Here is a 23,965-nt window from a genome sequence, read left to right as displayed (position 1 = left end):
ACATATCTATATTCAAACTAACATTTAACTCTTAAATTGATAGTGAAATTAATAGAAGGACCTGATTAAATTCAAGCTTTAAAATATTCAAATTGAGTCCTTGGAGAGCAATTAACCCCGAGAATAGATTATGATTTATGATGTGTTACTATCATTGTTACAAGGGTCATATAAATACGGTCCAAATAAAATATAAGTAAGTAATTTATAGTATCCTGCCATTAATCTTAAATTAATCACTAATCCATATGGTTTTTGCTTAACATTGATTCAGCACTGTAATTGATTCAGAACTTTGACCCTGGAACAAGTCGCACTAAGCCCTCCCATTTATCAATGTTCTTAAATTTTGTTGTGCTAAATTTTAAAAAATAAAAATCAGAATTATTTCTAAAAATTAGTAAAATTCTTAATAAACAACTTTAGAAATTTAAACTATGAATTTAATAAAATTTAATAATTTATATTTTTCAAAAAAAAAAAAAGAAGAATGAGATAATATTTAATATGGGATAACATGGTGTGTGAAATTAATAGAACAATAAATGCCCTAATAATTACAAAAGGGTCAACCTCCACAGCTACTCTACATATATATATTTTGCCTTTTCCAAAGAAAATACAAAAACCAGTCTTCCAATAATTGCCAAAATCTTTCTTACCATCAATGCTACTGCTACTATGAATCTTCATGTTTAAAAACAAAATACACTCAATAATAATAATGATAATTGCTTTAAAATTTAAATAATTTAATTTTTAATTTAACTTAAATTTAAAATTTTCGATATAATTAAATTGTTTAATTTAATTGATTGATACGAAAACCTAATTAATTCGATCTCCGATTCAAAACAATTTTATAATTAAACTCTATTTATACACCATATAAACTACTCAACTACATCAATAACAAGAATAGTAAATGGATCACCAAACAAAATTTTCCAAATTTAAGTTTCTCTCCTTTAATTTCTCGAGTTTTGGTCACCAATTCATTTATTTTATTAAATAGATTGTAAATTTTCATATAAGAAATTCATTTATTATTTTTTATATTATACATGTCCATTTAATAGTTCATGTTTGAGATTCGTGATCATTTTTCTCAACAATATTATCTCTAAGATTTAAACCTACATTCTCCATTTGATATTACAATATGCTTTACTATTACACCCAATCATTTATTAGTCAAAAACCCATTTATTTAAACTCGGAGCTAATTTAATTTATCAACTTTGTCTTAAGTCTCATTGTTCTAATATTTGCTTCTTCTTTTTTACAATTCATGTTTGAGGTTTGTGATTATCCCTTCCAATAATATTATCTCCAAAATTTGAATTTATATTCTCCCTTTAAAAATATAATTTATCTTACCATTATACCTAATCAGTTCCGAAATACCCATTTATTTAAACTTGGAGCTATTTTTTTTTTTTTTACCAAACTTTGGCTTAAGCCGCATTGTTGTAATATTGGCTTCTTTTTCATTTTGTTTAATAATTTGAACTTTGATAGCTGGCTGGCTGACTAAAATAGTAAAAAGAGTGCTATTAATAATTTTGGGTCAAATAATTGGAATAATTTCAACATGTTTGGAAATTTTAGCTTTGCTTAGATTTAGTAATTCAAGCCAAAATTCATCTTCACTTTGTTTCCTAAATAGAAAAATATATATAATTTCAAAAGTTAAAATATTCTCTAAGTACTTATATTTTTCTTATATTTAGAATTTAATTTTTTAATTCAGATTTTTTATTTTTAAATTTAAAAATTCAATTTAAATTATTAGTATCATTAAAATTATTCTATTAATTTTGTGACATTTTAAAATAAATAAATCAGTGGGTAGCTATATAACAAAAATATATATATAATGAACCAAAATTTAACTATAAAATTTTAATGACATTGATAATTAGAATTGTATTTTTAAATCTGAATATTAGAGAGGGACTAAATTATTTAAAATAAAAGTAGAAAAATTAAATTTTAAATATATCCAATTCTAAATAAATTCCTTAATTCCCGTGTGTTTTTTAAATTTATATTTAATTAACTATTATCTATATATATTATATTAATAATCAATAACATTATATTATTTATTTAAAATATAATTATATATTTAATTTTATAATTTTATTTGTTTTGGAGTTTGATTGCACCAAACATTCTTAAACTATGACTTTCATATTAAATTGATCCTCAAACTTTTAAATATTTTAATTACATCCTTAAACTAATGATATTAAATCAATATCATTACTAAAATTATTAAATGAAATGACAGGTTTTATGTGATATAATTTAAAAAGAAAAATTAAAAAAAATGAATACCATAAAATGAATGTTGTAAAAATATTGATTTTGAGATTTTGAAGCATTTATAAAACTGTTATCCCCTTGATCTCTCTTCAGTTTTACTTTACTTTTAGTTTCTAATTTTAAAATCATGCATCAACATTTTACTTTTTATTAAAATTTTAAACTTAAATCTTGTGACATAAGATTTTATGTGACGTTTAATGGTTAAATTGATAGTTTCAATAATGGAAGGACCTGATTAATATGAAATCGATAGTTTAGAGATGTAATCAACACATTTTAAAGTTTGAGAACCAATTTAAAATGAGGACTATAATTTAAGTATATCAGCTGTAAGTAAATCTTTATTTTATGACATCGTATCGTATTTTCATTCATCTTTAATCAATATATATAAACTTATGCACTGATAATCCATCAAAGCATAAATTTATAAAATTAACTTAAAATATTTCGATTTCAAGCAACCTCATTCCTCTGCTCGATTATAAAAAAAAAACAAAACTTAAAATAAATTTTTTCTTGAGATATTACAAGTGCAATCACGTTTAGAACTAAATAGCGATTCAAATAATTATAATCAAAATATAAATCATTACAAAATACAATTAATTTGATAATCAAAACATATTCAAACCTAAATCCTAAAATCTAAATCATTGTCAACAAAATAAACAATTTTTTCCCATTTGAAAGAGAAACAAATACCATTAATTTGTCTGTGTTAACTTAACCAGCTAATTAATAAATTAGGTAAGAAATAGTACAGTATACCGATCCAAAGTAAGGGAAAGAACCCATATGAATTGGGATAAAAATTGATTGGTTGATGATTGAACTAGATTTTATAAATTTTTAACAAAGTATTTAATTGAAAATAGACTGACAGTTCGATCGATTGAACTAAGAATCGATGAGAGTGACTAGTTTGACCACTAATTTAAATATAAAAACATTTATCATTGTTCAAAATTCTATTTTATTGTTAAACTAAAATTATAAAGCAAGATTTTTGGAATTGAATAAGATGGATAGATTTAGAGAATTAGATTGAAGTAATTAATTTGTGAACTAGTATAAATTGGACTAAAAATCGATTAAATTAGAACTCAGAATTAGAATTAAATTTATTAAAATTTTATTTAATCAAATCAAACGTATTAATCAATGACTAATTCGACCACAGATACAATTATAAAAAAAAAATGTTTTTTTAAGAAAGAAAAAAAAAAAGCTAATAAAATGACATCTCTTCCTACCTGCTTCACTAACCTTTACCTCACTCTCTTTTTCTCGACTTCCATTTCCATCTACACACACTTTCCCTTTCCCTCCCAATATCCATCGCAAGGAGAGAAGAGAAAGGACATCTGAACCCAAAAAAATGAGGCTACTCCTCCTCCTCCTCTTCCTCCTCCTCCACATTTCCCACTCCTATGCCGCCAGCGCCGCCGCAAGAGCCGTCACGGAGCTTCGCGCACTTATCGCTGTTAAATCCTCCATTACCGACGACCCTCAATCTTACCTCTCAAACTGGAATGCAACCACTCCCCTTTGTTCATTCGCCGGAGTCACGTGCGATTTAACTGGTCGTCACGTAACATCCATCGATTTAACTAACTTCACCCTGTCTGGAACCCTTTCCCCCTCGCTTGCCCACCTCCGTTTCCTCCAAAACCTCTCCGTCGCCGATAACAATCTTACCGGTCCTATCCCGACGGAGCTCGCTGTCCTATCCAATCTCCGTTACCTAAACCTTTCCAACAATGTTTTCAATGGTTCCTTTCCTACCCAGCTTTCCCAGCTGAAAAATCTTCAGGTACTCGATTTATACAACAACAACATGACGGGCGAGCTGCCGGTTTCCGTCACAGAGCTTCCCAATTTGCGTCACTTGCATTTGGGAGGGAACTATTTCAGCGGTCAGATCCCGTCAAGTTACGGCCGTTGGGAGCATCTTGAATATTTAGCAGTTTCGGGTAACGAACTCAGCGGTAAAATCCCACCCGAAATCGGCAACTTAACGAAGCTGAAGCAGTTGTACATTGGTTACTTCAATAGTTTCGAAGGTGGTTTGCCGCCGGAGATCGGGAACTTGTCGGAACTCGTTCGTTTTGACGCCGCTACCTGCATGTTATCCGGTGAAATACCGCCGGAGATCGGTAAGTTGCAGAAGCTCGACACGTTGTTCCTCCAGGTGAATGCACTGTCTGGCTCCTTAACTCCGGAGCTGGGAACCTTAAACAGCTTGAAATCCATGGATTTATCGAACAACATGTTTACCGGTGAGATTCCGGCGAGTTTCGCTCAGCTCAAAAACTTGACTCTTCTCAATCTTTTCAGAAACAAGCTCCACGGACGGATTCCTGACTTCATTGGTGAGTTGCCCGAGTTGGAGGTCTTACAGCTATGGGAAAATAACTTCACCGGAAGCATTCCTCAGAAGTTGGGCAGTAACAAAAAGCTTCAAGTTCTAGATCTTTCGTCGAACAAGTTAACGGGGACTTTGCCGCCGGACATGTGCTCCGGCAACACGTTGCAAACGTTGATTACTTTGGGTAACTTCTTGTTTGGTTCAATCCCAGAATCGCTGGGGAAATGTGAGTCACTCAGTCGGATTCGTATGGGTGAAAATTATCTCAACGGGTCCATTCCTAAAGGCCTTTTGGGATTACCACAGCTTACACAAGTTGAGTTACAGAATAACTATCTAACAGGGGAGTTCCCGGTCACCGATTCTTCCATTTCCGTGAATCTCGGCCAAATCAGCTTATCCAACAACCAACTCTCTGGGGCTTTACCGGCTAGCATCGGTAACTTTTCCGGTGTTCAAAAGCTTCTTCTAGATGGCAACAAGTTTTCGGGTCCAATCCCAGCTGAGATTGGAACGTTGCAGCAACTTTCAAAGATTGATTTCAGTCATAACAAGTTTTCAGGATTGATCCCACCAGAAATTTGCAAATGCAAGCTGTTAACCTTTGTTGATCTTAGTCGAAACGAGCTTTCCGGTCGAATTCCGACTGAGATCACTAGTATGAGGATATTAAACTACCTGAATCTGTCGAGAAATCATCTCCTGGGTAGCATCCCTTCTTCAATATCCACTATGCAAAGCTTAACTTCAGTCGATTTCTCTTATAATAATCTCTCCGGTTTGGTTCCTGGCAGTGGTCAGTTTAGTTATTTCAACTACACCTCATTTTTGGGGAACCCTGAGCTGTGTGGTCCTTATTTGGGGCCTTGCAAAGATGGGGTTGCTAAAGGAACTCATGAAACTCATGTTAAAGGTGGACTCTCTGCATCTTTGAAGCTTTTGCTCGTTATAGGCCTGCTTGTCTTCTCCATCTTGTTTGCGGTCGCGGCTATAATCAAAGCACGGTCCTTGAAGAAAGCGAGTGATTCTCAGGCTTGGAAGTTAACCGCGTTCCAGCGCTTGGATTTCACTTGTGATGATGTTTTGGATTGTTTGAAGGAGGATAACGTTATAGGCAAAGGAGGTGCTGGGATTGTGTACAAGGGATCCATGCCTAGTGGTGACCATGTTGCCGTTAAAAGGTTACCGGCACTGAGCCGAGGGTCTTCCCATGATCATGGATTCAATGCTGAGATACAAACTCTGGGGAGGATTAGGCACAGGCATATTGTGAGATTGTTGGGTTTTTGCTCAAACCATGAAACCAATCTCTTGGTTTATGAGTATATGCCTAATGGGAGTTTAGGAGAGGTTCTTCATGGCAAGAAAGGGGGTCATTTGCACTGGGATACCAGATACAAGATCGCGGTCGAGGCTGCTAAGGGACTATGCTACCTTCATCATGATTGTTCCCCTTTGATAGTCCACCGGGACGTGAAATCGAACAATATTCTCCTCAACTCAGATTTTGAAGCTCACGTTGCTGATTTCGGCCTTGCCAAATTCCTGCAAGATTCAGGCACCTCCGAATGCATGTCCGCCATAGCCGGTTCATACGGATACATTGCTCCAGGTATATACTATTCTTTTGAACAGAAGGGTTCAAAGAACTTGATGTTTCATCTGGATCACGGATTATGCATTAATACCTACCAATAATTTCCACTGTACTTTGGTTTTGACTGTGTGTTACCATGATTTGGTGCTATTGAAGTTCATATTTTCTTCATTTCAATCAATATATGCAGCTTTCAAAGTACATCAATTTAGTTATAGTTTGACCAACCAAAATTTGGTGGTTCTAACTGTCCGGTGGTTCTAACTGTCCAGTGGTAATTTCCCTTAGAATTTCATATAATTCCCCTGTATTTTTTCGCAGAATATGCCTACACTCTGAAGGTAGACGAGAAGAGTGATGTGTATAGCTTTGGTGTAGTCCTGTTAGAACTCGTCTGTGGCAGAAAACCAGTAGGTGAGTTCGGTGACGGTGTCGACATTGTTCAATGGGTTCGAAAGATGACAGATTCAAACAAAGAAGGCGTCCTCAAAGTCCTCGATCCCAGACTCCCATCGGTTCCTCTCCACGAAGTGATGCATGTTTTCTACGTCGCGATGCTCTGTGTTGAAGAACAGGCCGTAGAGAGACCGACGATGAGGGAAGTGGTTCAAATCCTAACTGAACTCCCAAAACCACCAAACTCAGAGTCCCCAACATCACCGGCACCGTGCACAACTCTAGACCCACCTACAACAACAATCACAAAAGACCAGCAACAGCCACCAGCACCTAAATCAACACCACCTGATCTTCTTAGCATTTAAGGATGTTAATGTTCCAAAGGGGTTGTAGTTTTATTACTGCTTAGTGTTCTTTTTGCTCTAACTTTAAGGTGTTTAAACGTTTGGTTTTTTTTTTTTTTTTTTTTGTGTATAGTAGGATTGGTGGGGGTATTTTGTTATAAAAAAAGAAGAAGCTTGTCTTTCATCATGCTGTACTGCTAGTTTTCTCCCCTTTCTGTTTTGAGTTTATGAAACAGCTGTTTTATCGAAAATCAAAGTGAAATATTTAATGGATAAGCACATAAACAGTCACATTACATATATGAATTATCATCATAATCTATGGATACTTAATTGCTCGAGGGGACATAAAGAACAGCTTTCAAGGCAATATTAAAAAACAGTGATAGATTGGTTTTAGGTACAAGAACGTCGTGTTTTCTGGGTTGGAAAATCCTTTGGGCTCAGTGTTTCTTTTTAAGGCTTAACATTTCACCTCTGAATTTGATAATTGTTTAAGTTGTACTTATATTTCTTTTTTTGTCCCAATTTTTTCAATTCATTATAGTCTTTTCCCAACACATACATAGAAGAAGGATAATATGTTTTATTACACTTGAATTCATGTCCTCCTGCATTAACAACAATGCTTATTCCAATCGAACTAAGATTCAATTAATTTTAGTTTTAGATAATGTGTTTGTTTACTTTTCTTCATCCCTTTTTACTCTCCTTCCGTCAAGATCATTCATGCAACCTTGACATTCTTTTTCCTAGATTTCCAATTCCATGCCTTGAAACCCTCCTTTTTCTATTTGAATAAAACTCCAGTAAAAAGAAAGTTGAACTTCAACTCCCTACTGCCTACCCCTAGAATTCTTCACCAAATTCCACCCTTCCAAAACTTTCGTGGGTATAGAATTGATTTTTTGGGTTGCTACTATACAAAATTAGAAAATCAAATTACTAAGGTCATTTTTGTGCATTGTTATAAAAAAAATCGGATAAAATAAAAAATAAACCAATTCTAATAGGGCAAAATAAAACAATTCAAATAATCAAATCGCATAATTCATTGGTTTTCCAATTTACAACTTTGTGGGTTTTTTTTTTTTAAAAGATTCTTTTTTGGAAAATAAATCCAAATTGATTTATGAGAGTAGGGATAGTGAGGGTGGATGGTTGGTTAAATTAAATTGTAAGGGTGAAGGCTCTTAGCTTTACAATTTTTTAACTAAATTGAATAAGAAGATGATGGTGGAAAGAAGATAATTGTTGAATTTTTTTTAGGGGTTGATATTTATGGGTTTAGAGATGCTTTGTAGATTTTTTTCTAATTTATATATATTTAGAACTTTAAAATTTAGATGTATATATTTATTTTTGGAATTTTTATTTATAGTTTTTTAAATTTCTAGATTTTTAAATTTTATAGTTTTCAAATGATGATATCATTATGATGTCATCACTATAATATGTATGTGTCACAAGGTGTCCTTTGTTTTAAATTTAATAGCATTACAAAAATGTATCGGAATTGTGGACGAAAAAAAATTTTGGGTATCAAGTTGAGAAAAAAAAAATCATAATACTAATTTGAGAGAAAATGTCAAATTGAAGGATCAAATGTATATTTAAGCAGGGGTGTAGTCAAGGGGGCTGACAGGGGACCTAACCTCCTAAAATGAAAAATTTTCATTTAGGCCCCTTTAAAATTTATAAAAAAATTTAAATTAACAAAGGTAAAATTACACTTTGGCCCCCTTAAAATGATAAAATTTGATTTAATCCTTTAAAAATTATAAAGATATTCGATATTAAAATGGTAAATTTTCATTTTATAATCGTAAAAATATACAATTTAATTTCACCTCCCTAATTTTTTTATTTCACCCTTGTATTTAAGTTTTATACTACTATAGGGAAAGGTTGTTTAAAAAGAAAGCATATAAAATGATAAAATCAATGAATCTCCCACTATACAAATATTTTCTAAGTTTTTTTTTCTTTTGGGTTCCGTTTTTTAAGTTTATTATTTAAAAATGCATAAGATAATGAAAGTGATAAATTTAGTTCTCAAAGTTTACAATTTTTGTTAATTTTATTATCATTCTTTTTTTAGCTAAATTTGACTATTAACATATAAAAAAAAGTCAAATCGTTACTCTTTAATGGAAATGTTGAGTAGAATATTAATCTAATAACGATGTTGGCATGGTGTCACATACTCAACTTTGTTCACTAGGTTGCAAGCCTATGAGTTACTTGGATGGACGCTTCCACTAAAGTTAACCAACAATCTCGATAGTTTGTTAAGACAAGCATGCCACAAGTTAGCCTCAAGACACAATTCATCCCTATGGGGCATAGCGGATGCCCTCACATTACCTCACATTTTCCCAAAGGAAAAAATGACTTTATTATATTAAAAACATTACAATGAGTTATAAAAGGACTCACTTATCCACACCATCAATGGGTTGTAGGGGCAAACCCTCAATGGTGACCAAGTACATACCTTAACTAGTGGCTCAGCCTAACAATTGTTGACTGTCCATCCCCTATAAAGGTGCTAAAATGTTTTATAGGAACGCTACTAGGAAACATAAAGATATCTGCAATAAAGACATTTTCCTAAATACAAAAGATCTACCTTTTGCCATGGCCTCTATACATGGGTGGGCCTTTAGCATTCTACCCTGTCATGACCCTACAAGGTTGTATCATGACACTTTCTCCACTTAATCTGCCGAAGTCTTCATTGACTTTGTTGTGAAGAATTCTTCAATCTTTCACCAGAAGCCTTCCAAGTAGTGTTCTCTCTCCTAATTGATTTTCTCTTGACCTAAACCCTCCCATTTGACCAATTACTCTTCGGGGTGTTTTCTTAAGACTACGATCATTCTTTCAGCTTAGATCTCTACAAGTCGTCTTTTTTATGGAAGTCTTGTATTGATTTTGCTCTGGTGGATTCATTTCAACTTAAGTCATTAAGATTTGGATGGTAAGGTTTCAAGTTGCTGACATGGAATACAAGGTGCACCTTCATTTACTTGGGCAATTCAATTTTGTATGAAGTGTTTCCCACTTTGGCTATAACTGTCAGCAGCCCTTCATTTTTTTCTCGCTAGACGACGGTCTTGCTTCCTCAAGAATCTGAGATGTTCGAACACTAATTTGAACATTTTATCTCCTACATTGAAGTGGCATGTTCTTCAACCTTTGTAAGCTTATTTCTTCATTCTTTTAGAGGCTCTTTCGAGTTAGGCTCAAGTAATTTCTTTGTTACGCTTCCATTCTTTCGTAAGATTGAAGGCTTGAGGGTTTTTCCCTGGGTAAGGCTCGATTGCAATGTGAGGCATTCTCGGTTGTTGTTCAGACATGATTTCGAATGGACTCTTATTGGTGGTTGAGCTTTTCCTAGCATTAAAGCAAAATCAAGCGACATCTAACAATGAAGGCCAATTTATTTGATTTGCTTGTACAAAGTGCCTCAAGTATTCTTCTAGTAGCCCATTAAATCGTTCTATCTGCTCATCAGTTTATGGAGGATAAATGGATGAAATGTTTAAGTGAGAACTTAAAATCTTAAAGAGTTCTCTCCAAAAACTTCTAGTGAATTGCGTATCCCTATCTAATATGAGACTTTGTAGCACCCTTCAATACTTGACCACAAGCTTGAATATCACTAATCTTTTTATTCTATAGTGTAGCATTTTGGCACTGGGATAAATGTTGCATATTTGGAGAAATGGTTAATTACCATTAGGATTTCAACGAAATTACCCACTTTTTCTAGGCCAAAGATGAAGTCAAGAGAAATACTTTCCCACGGTCGTGAGTGGACTGACAATGATTCCAACAAGCTCGTTATTTGTTGTTTATCTACTTTGTCTTGTTGGTAAATGAGGCAAGTTTTTGTGTAGGCCATCGTATCCTCCGACATACGTAGCCAATAATACCCCTGTTTGAGTAATGTTGTAGTATGTTGCCAACTAGGATGACCAACCCAATGTGTGTCGTGGCACCCTTGCATCAACCTCTATCTCAAGTCTCCGGTCTTCCGTACATATAAACGTGGCCTCTTTGTTATGAGAGTCTCGTTTTCTATACAAAGTATTGAGACTTCTCTTTTTTTACGAACTTCATAATAGCAATCGCTTAAAGGTTTTTCTTCAAAATCTCTTCAGTAGCTTTTTGGATATGGACCGTCACCTTAGTTTCAAACATTGGGACAATTCTCCTTAATGTTGCTAACTTTGCTTTATAACTCAAAGCATCAACTACTTGATTGTTTTTTTTCCTAATTTGTGATCAAAATGAAAGTCAAACTCAGCTAGAAACTCTTGCCATATAGCTTGCTTGGTAGATAACTTCGGTTGTGTCAGGAAATGGATAACTACTGTGTTGTCGTTCTTGATAACAAACTTAGACCTTAGCAAGTACTGCTGCCATGCCCTCAAACAATGAATCATAGTTAGTAGTTCTTTATTTTGGGTCGTGTATCTCCTTTCAGTCTCACTCAACTTCCTGCTTTCAAATGCAATAGGGTGTTTTTCTTGTAGCAATACCCCTCTAATGGCAAAGTCTGAAGCATCTATCTGAACTTCGAAGGGGCACTCAATATCTGGGAGTGCTAGCACCAGATCCTTCATTATCACATATTTTAGTCCACCAAAAGCTTATTGACATTCATTTGACCAGGCTCATTATTCCCCTTTCTTTACTAAGTTAATGAGGGTCGTTACTTTTAAGATTAACCTTTAACAAATCTTTTATAATAATTAGCTCAACTCAAGAAGGAATGCAATTCACTGACATTCTTCGGAATAAACCATTCCTTGATTGTCTTGACCTTATCCATATCTAAATTTATCTGTCAATGACGAATGATATGCCCCCAAGAAATGGAATTTGGTTTAAGCAAAATCACACGTTTCTTTTTTCACAAATAACTAATTTTCCCGGAGCCTATCAAATTGTTTGATTTAGTTTTTTAAGTGTAATATTTTTATCTATGTACACTTGTATTTTTTCGCATGATTGGTTTAATAAAATTATTCATGAATTAAATTAATGCTATTTGAATATTATTCTTATGTATTTTTTTCATATAAAGAAAAAAAGAAGCAAATATTAGTTCATTAATTATCTAATATTTAAATAATATTAAGCAGTATTATGTGGTTGGATTGTAATACAAAAAGACAGCTTATATTAGTAGATGAATCTAAATATGTCCTTAGTCTAAACGGAAATAAACAAACTGATTGAAAGACTAATATGTTGTCTATCAAGTCTAATTAGGGAGAGACTCTGTCTTGGACATTGGAGCGGATGACTTGTAGAAGATAGAGATATAGATGTGACTAACTGCACTGACAGTACATTGAACAAGACCCAAAAAGAATAGATCCTAAATCCGTTTGTGGATTTATTAACTTGTGACGTTCATAGTACGGAATACCTTAATCTTGAGTGGATGATGGACTATGCATGTGTGACTCGTATATTTTAATATGAGTAAAATCCTGAGTTCAAATAGATAAAAAATCGAAAGCTGATGCGTTAAGTATACGACTTCTACAATATGTAACATCATTCACAATAGTGGAATTCATAACTTACTACATGGATAATGATATCCTCTCATTGACTTTACATAATAGATGAAAAGTAAACGTAGCTGTGAGTTGTTTGTCTTTGTGATGAATGACTTAATTACTATATGATAGTAATTGGCTTTTCATTAAGAAAAATGTAATGGTTATCATGAGATAAAATATTATCATATTAGGAGAATGTATTTATCTTAAAGAGATAATGATATCCTATGAGGGGAACACGCTTATGACAAGGTCATTGAATGAGTACTGATCGAGTAGCTTCCATAATGGTATGTAATTTGGGAGAACTCAATCACTAGAGTTGTCCATGTGTCAGGTCGGGCCAAGTAAAAAATTTAGGCTTGAGCCCGACCTGACTTGAAAAATGAGCCTAAAATTTTTCCATTCCCGACCCGAATAAAAATACTAAAACCGAACTCGGCCTAGCTCGCCCTTATTAAAATTTTTTATATTACTATTTTTATATAAAATAATATTTAAAAATATAATACATCAAATGCACTAAAAATATTAAAATAAATGTTTCCCAACAAATGATTTTTTTAAAAATATACTTAAATAATATTAATATAAGTGCAACCTAGTAAGTAAATACTTTTAAAATAATAGTAAAATTAATAATAAAATAAGAATTATATAATATCCAAACAATAACAACAAAATAGTAGCAATGTAATAACAAAATGATAGCAAAATAATGAAAAAAAAACAAAAAAAAATAACATTTTATTTTTTGTAAATTTGAGCCAGGCCAGGCTCGAGCCAAAAAAAGCTTACCCGAAGCTTAGCCCGTTTAGAAAACTGGCATTATTTTTTGTCTAAACCCATTTTTCGGGCCTATATTTTTACCCAAACCTTACCACTTTTTGGGAGGGTCTCCGGGTTGGGCCACCTGTCTGACCCATAGACAAGTCTATCAATCATGATACTATAGTGGAATGACTTCGTGACTACATGAGTTTATAATTAATAGGCGAAAAACTGGATGTAACACCTCAAACCCAGTCTAGACGTTATTGCTGAATCTAGCGATGTCCTATGATAGTGCTTTAGAAATCGTAATGACGTGAAGACCATTTCTCCGTAGGTACCTCTTTTCATTATCTTATGCTATCTTCTAAAACGCGTCATTTGTTTTCAATCGTTAACCATTTTCAAACGTTGAACTTTGTGGAAGCTTTTAAAACCATTTCGTATGCGTGGTAGTTTCGTAAAACATTTAATTCTATTAAAAACCCGAGTTTTCCTACTACTAGCAGTAAAAACCGTAAAAAATTGTAAAATCTCAAATTAAGCAAAAATCCGTAAAGGCCTTAATTACAACAAATTTTTCCCAAATATAAATTAAATCATAAGTAAACAGAAAATAGTCCAAGTGGAAAACCGTGTGGTGAGTCCTCCACTGCTCCGATCCATCTACTACTGGGGATTACCTGAACAGATAAAATAGAAAGGGGTGAGTTTTCGCAAACTCAGTGTGTAATCCTCACAAATAAAACATGTATTCAAACATACATCATAATACAGTCTAGGGCCGGAGCCCATTACAGAACCAGTCTGGGCTTAAGGCCATTCAGATACAGATGCAGAACAGATCATTAAAGTCCTACCCACCAACCTCTACAGACCATCTCCGTTCAACCCTACACACCATGTGGGGATAAAATTAACCCCCCAATCCCTACACACTAGGCTATACTGAAATGCAGCACATAATCAGATAATTACAGCTGAGCTGCCAGATATCAGACTTAAAGCCTTTCAGAATACTTCCTCCAATCTAACATCAACCCAAGCCCGATACAATGCAACATGCATAAATGACATACTAAAATGCAGCCTATCAAATTACTCAAACAGTTCAGATTTACATGCTAAGTATCACATGCTTAATTCATACATATCACATAATCAGATCACGAAATTAGGGGTCTAAGTAATGCTTACCGAACCTATAACAGGTCTTAGTCGACTTGGGCGACCCGTGGAACCTTACAGAGTTTTCCAAAAAAATGGGCTCACACACCCATGTGGTTTGCTCGTATGGGCCCACACGGCCTGAATTGGCCTTGGCTGTGTGGATCACATGGCCTAAATTGGCCTTGGCCATGTGGATCACACGACCTGGCCCAAAAATCTCACATGCCCGTATGGTTCACCAGTATGGGCCCACATGCCTGTGTGGCCTACATGGCCCAATTGGTCGAGCCTGTGTCTCGTACACAGCTTTACCGGCCATCACACGGTCGTGTCTTGTGCACACGACCTGGCTCGTCAATCACACGCTCGTGTACTGCCACACGGCCTACCACACGGGCGACCATACACCTGTGTGGCGTCGACAGAATCGTTTTTCGGCTTTCACCGATTCTCTTTTTTTTTTTGTATTTTCGAGTACACACCTGTATCATTTTTGCAGCCTAAACAATCCCGAGCACTCTAGAACATATATTTGATCAACATTTAACTCAGTTAAACACTCAATCGTCGATGTCGAAACCTTTTTTTTTGAAAACGGGAATCGATTTGCTTGAAAACGAAAATCAAAACGGGGAGTCACCACCGACCTTTATTTGATGTGATCGGATCACCTTTGTTTTAATAAAACAATTTTAATTTACTAAAATGGTATTTTGGTCTACGAAATTCAAGAGAACAAGTTCGGGAGTCGGTTACGTGCGAGGAAGGATTAGCACCCTCGACACGCCCTAAAATTGGTACCGAACTGATTAGTTAGTGTCTTAATGTCAAAAATTGAAAATCGGGAATGAATTTAAAATACAATCCTTTTTAGTAGCGTTGATTTCAAAAGAACGTTCGAATTAAATCAAAAATGATTGCCAAAGATTTCCTCGTCTCGAGATATCGAAGTATCATACCCTGTAAGTTAGGACACGATACCATGAACTCCCGAGCGCAAGTTGTCTTCAATTTTAATTGGAATTCCATGTATTTTAAAACTCAAAAGGATATTTGGCAATTTAGGACCAACGAAAATACCGAAACCCCGTAAGTTAGGGCATGGTTCCTTGATGTTCCAAAACGCGAAACATGGCCTTATTTTCAAAATTTTCTTTTGTTTTAAATTTGGATCTAAAAATTTTAATGAAGTATTTAAGAGGTATACGTTTAGAAATAAATCACGTTGAATAATTAAAATGATGAAACGAAAATGCACCATAAAAAGGTAATAATATCAAAATGTTTGGACACGATCGGAATGACAAAGCCTTACAAATTAATATATACATATATGAAACATATAGACCACTCAATGAATGGGTGAGCAGGCTAAGCGTATATAGTATTGAGCATGCATATTTCGAAGTAGAAATAATATATAAATAACATAAACAATGAATAGATAAATAAAATAACATGGTAAACAAATAAATAAATATAACATGTAAAGTATTGAATTTGGAACATAAAACATATAAGGGTATAATAAACGAAAAAATAAGACAAAATATAATAAAAGTATAATCATCTAAAATCTAAACATAATGAGTTGGGATTTAACCGATTTTAAAATGGATTTTCAATTTAAAAAATATATATATAAATATATATATATATATATATATATATATATATATATATAACATAAAAAATATAAACTAGTTTTTTTTTAAAATAATAATGTAAAAGAATTTTAAAGTAAACGACATATAAAATGATTTAAACCAAGTATTACACATGAAACTTTAAAATAGATGATATATACAAAGATTTAAAATAAATCACATATGAAAAAAAAATTAAAATAAATAATATGTAAAAATAATTTTGAAAATATATAATATGTAAGAAGTATGTAAAATAATTTAATATAAGTAATATATATAGAATCTTAAGGTAAATAATGATAAAGGGTTTACGATAAATAATAAAAGAATTTGAAATTGTTTACATATAAAATAGTATAACAAAATAACATATAAATCTTAAAACATATAAGATGGTTTAACATAAACGATGTATAAAAAATTTAGAATAAATGAGGTAAAAGAGAAATTTGAGATAAAACAATGTATAAAACCGTTTAAGTAAAAAGTATGTGTATATATGTATATACTAATTTAGAGTACAAAGAAACATAAAATTTTCAAAATGAATACTACATATGATGATTTAAAAAGATAATATATGTGAAATATTTAAAATTGATGGTAGTTTAAAACACATGATATGTTCAAAAATAGTGACAATAATAATAATAATAAAATAAATAATGTAACATTTGAAGGTATAGAAGATATACACAAACATATGATAAAAAGATAATAGAAATAAAAATAAACCCAATCTATAAAAATAATAATGAATATTAACTAAATTAGATTAATAGTATATAATCGTAATAATAATGATAACAATAGAGATAATGATATATAGAGTATAACGTAAGTAGTCCGAGTTTAAATGAGTATGTATAAAAAAGGAATAAATAAGGGAATAAATAGTGATAAAATAAGAATGACAGATAATAAAATAATGACAATAATAGAAGTATAAATAACATAAATAATCAATAAGGAAATAAATAAATAAATAATGAAAGAACAATAAACAAATAAATGTAGGAACTAGGATAAAAATACAAATGAATGATGTATATATATAAGTTGATGAATGAACGAGCAAATAAAATAAAAGAATAACGAATATATAAACAAATAAACGGATAAATAAATAAAAGATTTAAATAAAAAAACTTAATTATGCTTAAATAAAGTAAAAGGAATAAACTGAGATTAAAATGAAATTTAAAATATTAAATAGTGGTGAGCGAATGAATAACCACCAAAGGGATTAAAATGAAAATTTAAACAAAATTTAAGTATAAATTGTAATAAGTCAAATGATAAAAATTGAAATAGGGACTAAAATTAAACGCGCGCAATAAAATGAGGATGAAAAGGGAAAATATCCCCAGTCTTTCAAAACGCGCAGCACTAGCAAGGACTAAAATAAAATGAAGAAAAAGTTTCTGAGTCGGATTGAAAATAAAGACAAACGAGGAGGATATGATTGAAACCAGTTGAAAAAATGGGAGGGCCAAGCACATAAATACCCCCATTCTTCCCAAAACGCGTGGATCCTAGTGGATCATGGGTCGGGTAGGGTCGGTTTTGTTTAAATTGTGCCGTTTTGGCACCTAAAATCAGGGCTCAAAACGACGCCGTATGGTCCCCTTATAAATACCAAAATTTTGACCAAAAAATTCATTTATTCACCCCCTTTAAAAAAAAACTGAATTCCTCTAACCCTCTCCCTTCTCTTTTCGTGGCCGACCAGGGGGCATCCAATCGCCATCCGTCGTACCACCACTGTATCCGATGGCTGACGGTGCGTGAAGGTGGGTCTTTAGCCTCGTTTCAAGGCGCGCTCGAAGGCCGAAACGCCTTCGACCCTCAAAGACGAAAGGAGAACGGTTTATGCCCCCTTTTGGGTCCAAGCGCTACAACGATGAAAAGCTCTCTGATGAAACGGTCACGGGGCGATTTCGGTGAGTTTTTATTCTCTTCTCTTTTATTTAAAATAGATTTATGATAAAAATAAAATGTAAAAATAAAAAAAAAATATAGGAAAAAACGAAAAGAAAATGAAACGTAGAAATCAACCTTTACTCGTTTTTTTGCTCTTTGATTGCCTAATCGTGTCTGTTACAATCTTTTTGTGTTTGTGGCTATATAGCCGAATACAAAAATCTATTGTTTGCTACTGTTTTGGCACAGCTTTTTCTTTTTTCCTTTCTTTGCCATGTTTGCAAGTCCATGGAGGGTCAACGGGCGAGGGGAGTTTCCACTTCCTTGCAAGGGCTCGATCCTCGGGCGGGGTGCGCGCTGAGGCACGTGGGTGGTGGCTGCGGCGTGAGGGAGGCTCAGAAACCCTAGGGTTTCTGAGTTGGCTTAATGTTTTGGGCTTATTGGGCCAATAGAGGTTGGGTTAGGGATTTTGGGTTGTGTTTGGGCCATGGTTGGGTAATTTTTGTATTTGGGCTTTCGTTTTTATTTTTGTTTGGGCTGGTCAGTGGTTTTTTTGGGCCCTGGTAAATTTGGGTTCCTACAGTCGAATTAAAGGCAACCCAAACGAATTACCCAATCAAGAAGCGATTGAAACTTACCCCAACGCTTCAAATTTGGTTTACTACTAAGCAGTACGAGAAAAGTCTTGATCTTAGAGGTATGATACTGCCAAATTATTAGAATAAATAATCCCAATCAAAACTTAGCATCATAATTTACAACCCATAAGAAACAACTTACCGAAGTTACACAAATAAGTGTCACTGATGAGGGAGAGAGTATGATTGTCGTCCAAAACAAAGTAGCAAAAGAAGAGTAAAGAGAAAGGAGAATTTCGGTTGGGGAAAGGAAAAAAAAAGACAAAACGGCAGAAAGGCAAAACTAACGTCAGTTTATGGAAAAATTAAACATAAAATAATATTCTGATAGGTATTCAGGAAATGCCTTACTTTACTCATCCACTAACCCACCACTCAGAGTTTTAGACCAACCAAAATTCCATCTGATAACCGAGCAAAAATATAAACTCCCTGTGTTTGAACTCAAGACCTCCAGCATATTAACACTCCACTTAACCACCAGACCAGCATTGTAACATCCCGAAATAGGGTCTAAACGGAATAGTGGTTGCGAAACCACAAATTCGAGGTAGAATGTAACGGCCTAATTTTCAGTGGTGTCAAAAATGGTGATTTGAGATCACTAAATCGGACAAATAAGATTGAACAAGATAGTAACTTAATATTTATGAGTCAAGTAAGAATTTAGAAGAATTTGTGAAATGGTGAAATTAGTGAATTAAAATAATTTATTAGGTCAGACGGGTCAAAAACGAGGTATCGAGACCTCAAATTTGAAAATCGAGCTATAAATATTTTTATAAATATTTATGAAGTGTCATTGAGTTAGTATTAAAGTTTCGTTAGAAATTTTTGATGTTTGGATAGCTAATTAATTAAAAAGGACTAAACTGAAAATAGCTCAAAATTTGTTAAATTGTGAGCAAATAGCTTAAGTATGGATTTAAAGAGCAATTAGACCCAAAGGTTAATGGCTGGACGGTTTGGGTATGAAATAAGCAAGAAAACAATGTGAACAAGGGACAAAATTGGAATTAGCATAAAAGTTAATAGTTAAAAAAATGATGTAATTGAAAATCTAGACATTTCTTCATCTTTCTCAGCCAGAAACACCGTAGCAGGTCTCCTATGCTGGTTTTTCATATTTTTGCACCATGTAAGTTCAATTTTACTATTTCTTAGTAATTTTATGTTTTGTGACTTTTACAATTAGGTCCAATCATCTAATTCATTAGTTTTTGATTTGGTGGGTGAAATTGGAAGTTACCCTGGCTGAGTAAGGGTAGTTTATGATGAATTATTATGAAATTGAAGTTCTAATTTCATATTAAGGTTGTTTTATTAAGTCATTTTGATAGAAAATGGAATTTAGGACCTAATTGTGAGCAAAATTGTGAATTAGATGTTGGTGTTGAAATTCAGAATATCAAAGGTTGTGAAATAGTTTATAATGATAAAATAAAAGTGTTAATTTAGAAAAAAATTAGTTCAATTGATGGGTGAATTGAGCAGGGACTAAATTGTAAAAAAAACTGTAAATTTTAGGGTAAAAGTGCAATTTCGAAATTTGAACAGCATCAATTGTGAAGTGAAATAGAAATCAAATAAATGCTAATGAGTAGAAATATTTTATATTATAGATCAAGAATCCAAAGAAGAACGAGGAAAAGAAAAAGTAAAGGACTAAATTGTAAGGTTTAGTCACATTTTGTATCAAGGTAAGTTTACAGTAAATAAATACAATATTCTTTTATTTACATTATTATTTTCAATTTCCAGCATTTATATATTTATGTTATGAGAATATTTAAAGTCGAATTAAAGGCGAAGTAACAGAGAAAAAGCATCAGGAAGCCCCGTTTGAACCTTAGGAATGTTAAGATATTGGGGTTGACAGGACAGGACAGGACAAAAATGAGCCATGTAAGTCCATATCAGATATATGGCTTTGGAGACAGGAATGAGCCATGTAAGCCCATAATATATATATATATATATATAGCATTGGAGACAGGAATAATTCATGTAAGTCCATGTCGAAGACATGGCATTGGCAGGATATTGATAGACAGGAACGACCCTAGTATCCTTAGTATTCCGAGTGGTTCAACGGGTCATTGTACACGTTAAATTACAGTGAATTATCAGCAAAAAGGGAAGGTAGATTATATTTATGAATAGTGAAAGGTCAGGTAAGAAAGAAGGTAAGTGAGTAAAGAAGAAGGTAGAAAATGAGAAGTAAAGGAAGTTTATGAGGCTAGGTGACATTATGTATATTTATTCAACATGTTGAATGTTGTAATTTATTTGCTTGTAAGCTTACTAAGCCTAGTGCTTACTCTCTTTATTTTCTTTTTCTTATAGTTTTTATCAAGCCACTCGGGGATCGAAGGAAATGTCGGAGACCGATCACACTATCGAAGAAACCACATTGGTATAGTTAAACGTTTCGTTTTGTGTATGGCATGTATAGGAACTTGGTTTCTTTTAATATGATATGATCAATGAATGATGTGTAAATACTTTCTAGTGATTAACTAATAGAATGGCTGATGATATACATGTTTAATAGTATGTATGATTAAGTAGTAACTATCACATGAAAACTATGAAAAATGTGAAAGTAACTTAAAAACAGATTCAAGTATCGGAAATAACGTGATTTTGAAAAATCACAAGAAATTGTAGATACATGGGTTGATGGTGAATAATATATGAAATTAAAGCTCATTGTGTCTATTTTCATATGGAATAATCAAAACAGGTAAAGGTTTTGTATTTTATAATATATCTGGGTTTTAGTGAAATAGGGCCAGAGCGATTTTTGGATCCCCTATTCCAACTTTATAAATTCACCATAAATTTTACAAAAATAATTAGGTGGTGTACTTTATATGTTTAAAATCTTTATTGAATCTAGTTTTAATGGAAATAAGCGGTATAGTCATATGAATTTTTTACAGAGAGAAAAGTGGTTCGTAGTAAGTAGAGGCCAGTGTAGTCGAATTCTGAAACAGGGATAACTTTAACTAATAAACTGTACTAATTGGCTAAGTAAAAAAAATTATAAAAAAAATTAATAGATAGATATATGAGTCTAGTTTCAGGAAAAATTTACGGATCTTAATTTTGAGTTTTGAAACTCGAGAAATAAATTTTTAAGCAACCATGACGCAGAAAACAGTTTATTCCAAAAATTAAAATAAGTGATTTAGAGTTGTTTAAAAGGTAAGTTAAGTTTAGTAACACCTCAAGCTTGACTCTGGTGACGGTTTCGGGTATGGGGGTGTTACATTTATTGGTATCAGAGCAGGTTTAGTCGGTTTTCGGAACAGTTAGTGTGAGAAAAAGTCTAGCTATACATGCCATACTTGTATTTTGATAGTGTGACGACTCCTGACGATTTTTAAATATTTTGTTTTATTGTAATGGATCCCGAGTGAGCTGGTGATGATGATGTAGAAAGTAATGCGCCTGCTCCCGCAGAAGGGTAGCGCCATCTGAGAATAGGCCAGTAACAGTTAATCAGGGAGGAGTGACTCGAGAAGCTTTCTTCCAAGCTTTAAATGATTTGTTTGCCGAGTTCGTTCGTACGAATCCGGCAGTTAGACCTCCACCCCTTCATGATTCTCAGGCTACCCATGTAGCTCAAGCTCCCCCAATCACAGGTACAATGATAAGAGAAAAGCCACCAGTTGATAGAATCAGGAAACAAGGGGCAAAAGAGTTCCGAGCAACAAAAAATGATGATGCAGAAAGAGCAGAATTTTGGTTAGAAAATACTATCAGAGTCTTTGATGAGTTATCTTGTACACCCGAGGAATGTATGGAATGTGTAGCATCACTTCTTAGAGACTCAGCCTACTACTGGTGGAAGACACTTGTATCAGTTGTACCAAAGGAGAGGGTCACTTAGGATTTCTTTCAGGAGGAATTTCGTAAAAAGTACATCAGTCAGAGGTTTATTGACCAGAAGAGAAAGGAATTCCTGGAATTGAAACAAGGTAATATGACGGATCGATGAGATTGTGCATAAATTATCGGCAACTTAACAAGGTAACAAAGAAAGAACAAGTATCCATTGCCTAGAATTGATGATCTGTTTGATCAATTGAAGGAGCTACTGTGTTTTCAAGATAGATTTGAGATCCGGATACTATCGATTCATGAGTTAAAGAGTCGATGTCTTGAAGACTGCTTTTCCGGACTAGGTATGGTCATTATGAGTTCCTTCGATGCCATTTTACTTGACTAATGCTCCTGCCATTTTCATGGACTTAATGAACCGAATTTTCGACCGTACTTGGATAAGTTTGTAGTTTTGTTCATTGATGATATCTTGATTTATTCTCATGATGAGACCGAGCATGCGAGCATTTGAGAACGCTTTCTGATTCGAAAGATAATCGGTTGTATGTCAAGTTCAGCAAAAGTGAGTTCGTTACGAAGTTGGTTTTCTTGGACATATTGTTTCGTGAAGGTATTAAGGTTGATCCGAGCAAGATTTCAGCCATTGTTGATTGGAAGCCTCCTAGAAATGTATCGGAAGTTAGAAGTTTTCTTGGTCTTGCCGGATATTATAGGCGATTTGTAGAGGATTTTCCATGATAGCTACCCGTGACAAGATTGTCGCGAAAGGATGTCAAGTTTGAATGGATGAGAAGTGTCAACGAGTTTTGACAAGTTAAAAGAATTGTTGACTAAAGCTCTGCTTTAGTGCAACTAGAACCGTGTAAGGAGTTTGTGATTTACTGATGATACGTCCATGAATGGACTTGGTTGTGTACTTATGCAGGAAGGGAAGGTAATTGCTTATGCCTCTAGACAACTAAAGCCACATGAGAAGAACTATCCGACACATGATTTAGAGCTAACTGCCATTGTTTTTGCGCTGAAGATTTAGCGACATCATTTGTACGGTGAGAAGTGCCACATATTCACTGATCACAAAAGTTTGAAATATTTGATGACTCAAAAAGATTTGAATTTGAGGCAAAGAAGATGGTTAGAGTTGATTAAAGATTATGAGCTAGTGATCGATTATCACCCAGGTAAGGCAAACGTTGTTGCTGATGCTTTGAGTAGGAAATCTTTATTTGCATTAAGAGCTTTGAACACTAGTCTAGCCTTATCAGATGATGGTTTTATCTTAGCCGAGTTGAGAGCTAAACCGATGTTTCTTGAAGAAATTTGTGAAGCTCA

General features: G+C 33.5%; 1 protein-coding gene and 1 long non-coding RNA gene across 2 annotated transcripts; both read left to right on the top strand.

Annotated features, from left to right (window-relative positions):
- The first annotated feature begins 3,498 nt into the window (after positions 1-3,498).
- LOC108469874 (leucine-rich repeat receptor-like serine/threonine-protein kinase BAM1) lies at positions 3,499-7,330 on the top strand. The gene is made up of 2 exons (XM_017770955.2): positions 3,499-6,317; positions 6,624-7,330. The coding sequence occupies exons 1-2, from the start codon at positions 3,716-3,718 to the stop codon at positions 7,064-7,066; spliced, it is 3,045 nt and encodes a 1,014-aa protein (XP_017626444.1). The 5' UTR covers positions 3,499-3,715; the 3' UTR covers positions 7,067-7,330.
- A 13,031-nt stretch (positions 7,331-20,361) lies between these two features.
- Positions 20,362-21,400, top strand: LOC128283543 (uncharacterized). The gene is made up of 2 exons (XR_008273907.1): positions 20,362-20,481; positions 21,128-21,400. It is a non-coding gene; the product is annotated as an uncharacterized LOC128283543 (long non-coding RNA).
- The last annotated feature ends 2,565 nt before the right edge of the window (positions 21,401-23,965 follow it).

This window comes from Gossypium arboreum, chromosome 2 (assembly GCF_025698485.1).
Source record: "Gossypium arboreum isolate Shixiya-1 chromosome 2, ASM2569848v2, whole genome shotgun sequence".
Lineage (NCBI taxonomy): Eukaryota > Viridiplantae > Streptophyta > Magnoliopsida > Malvales > Malvaceae > Gossypium > Gossypium arboreum.
The sequence above is the reverse complement of the archived record's forward strand: the minus strand, read 5'-3'. Positions and strand labels throughout refer to the sequence as shown.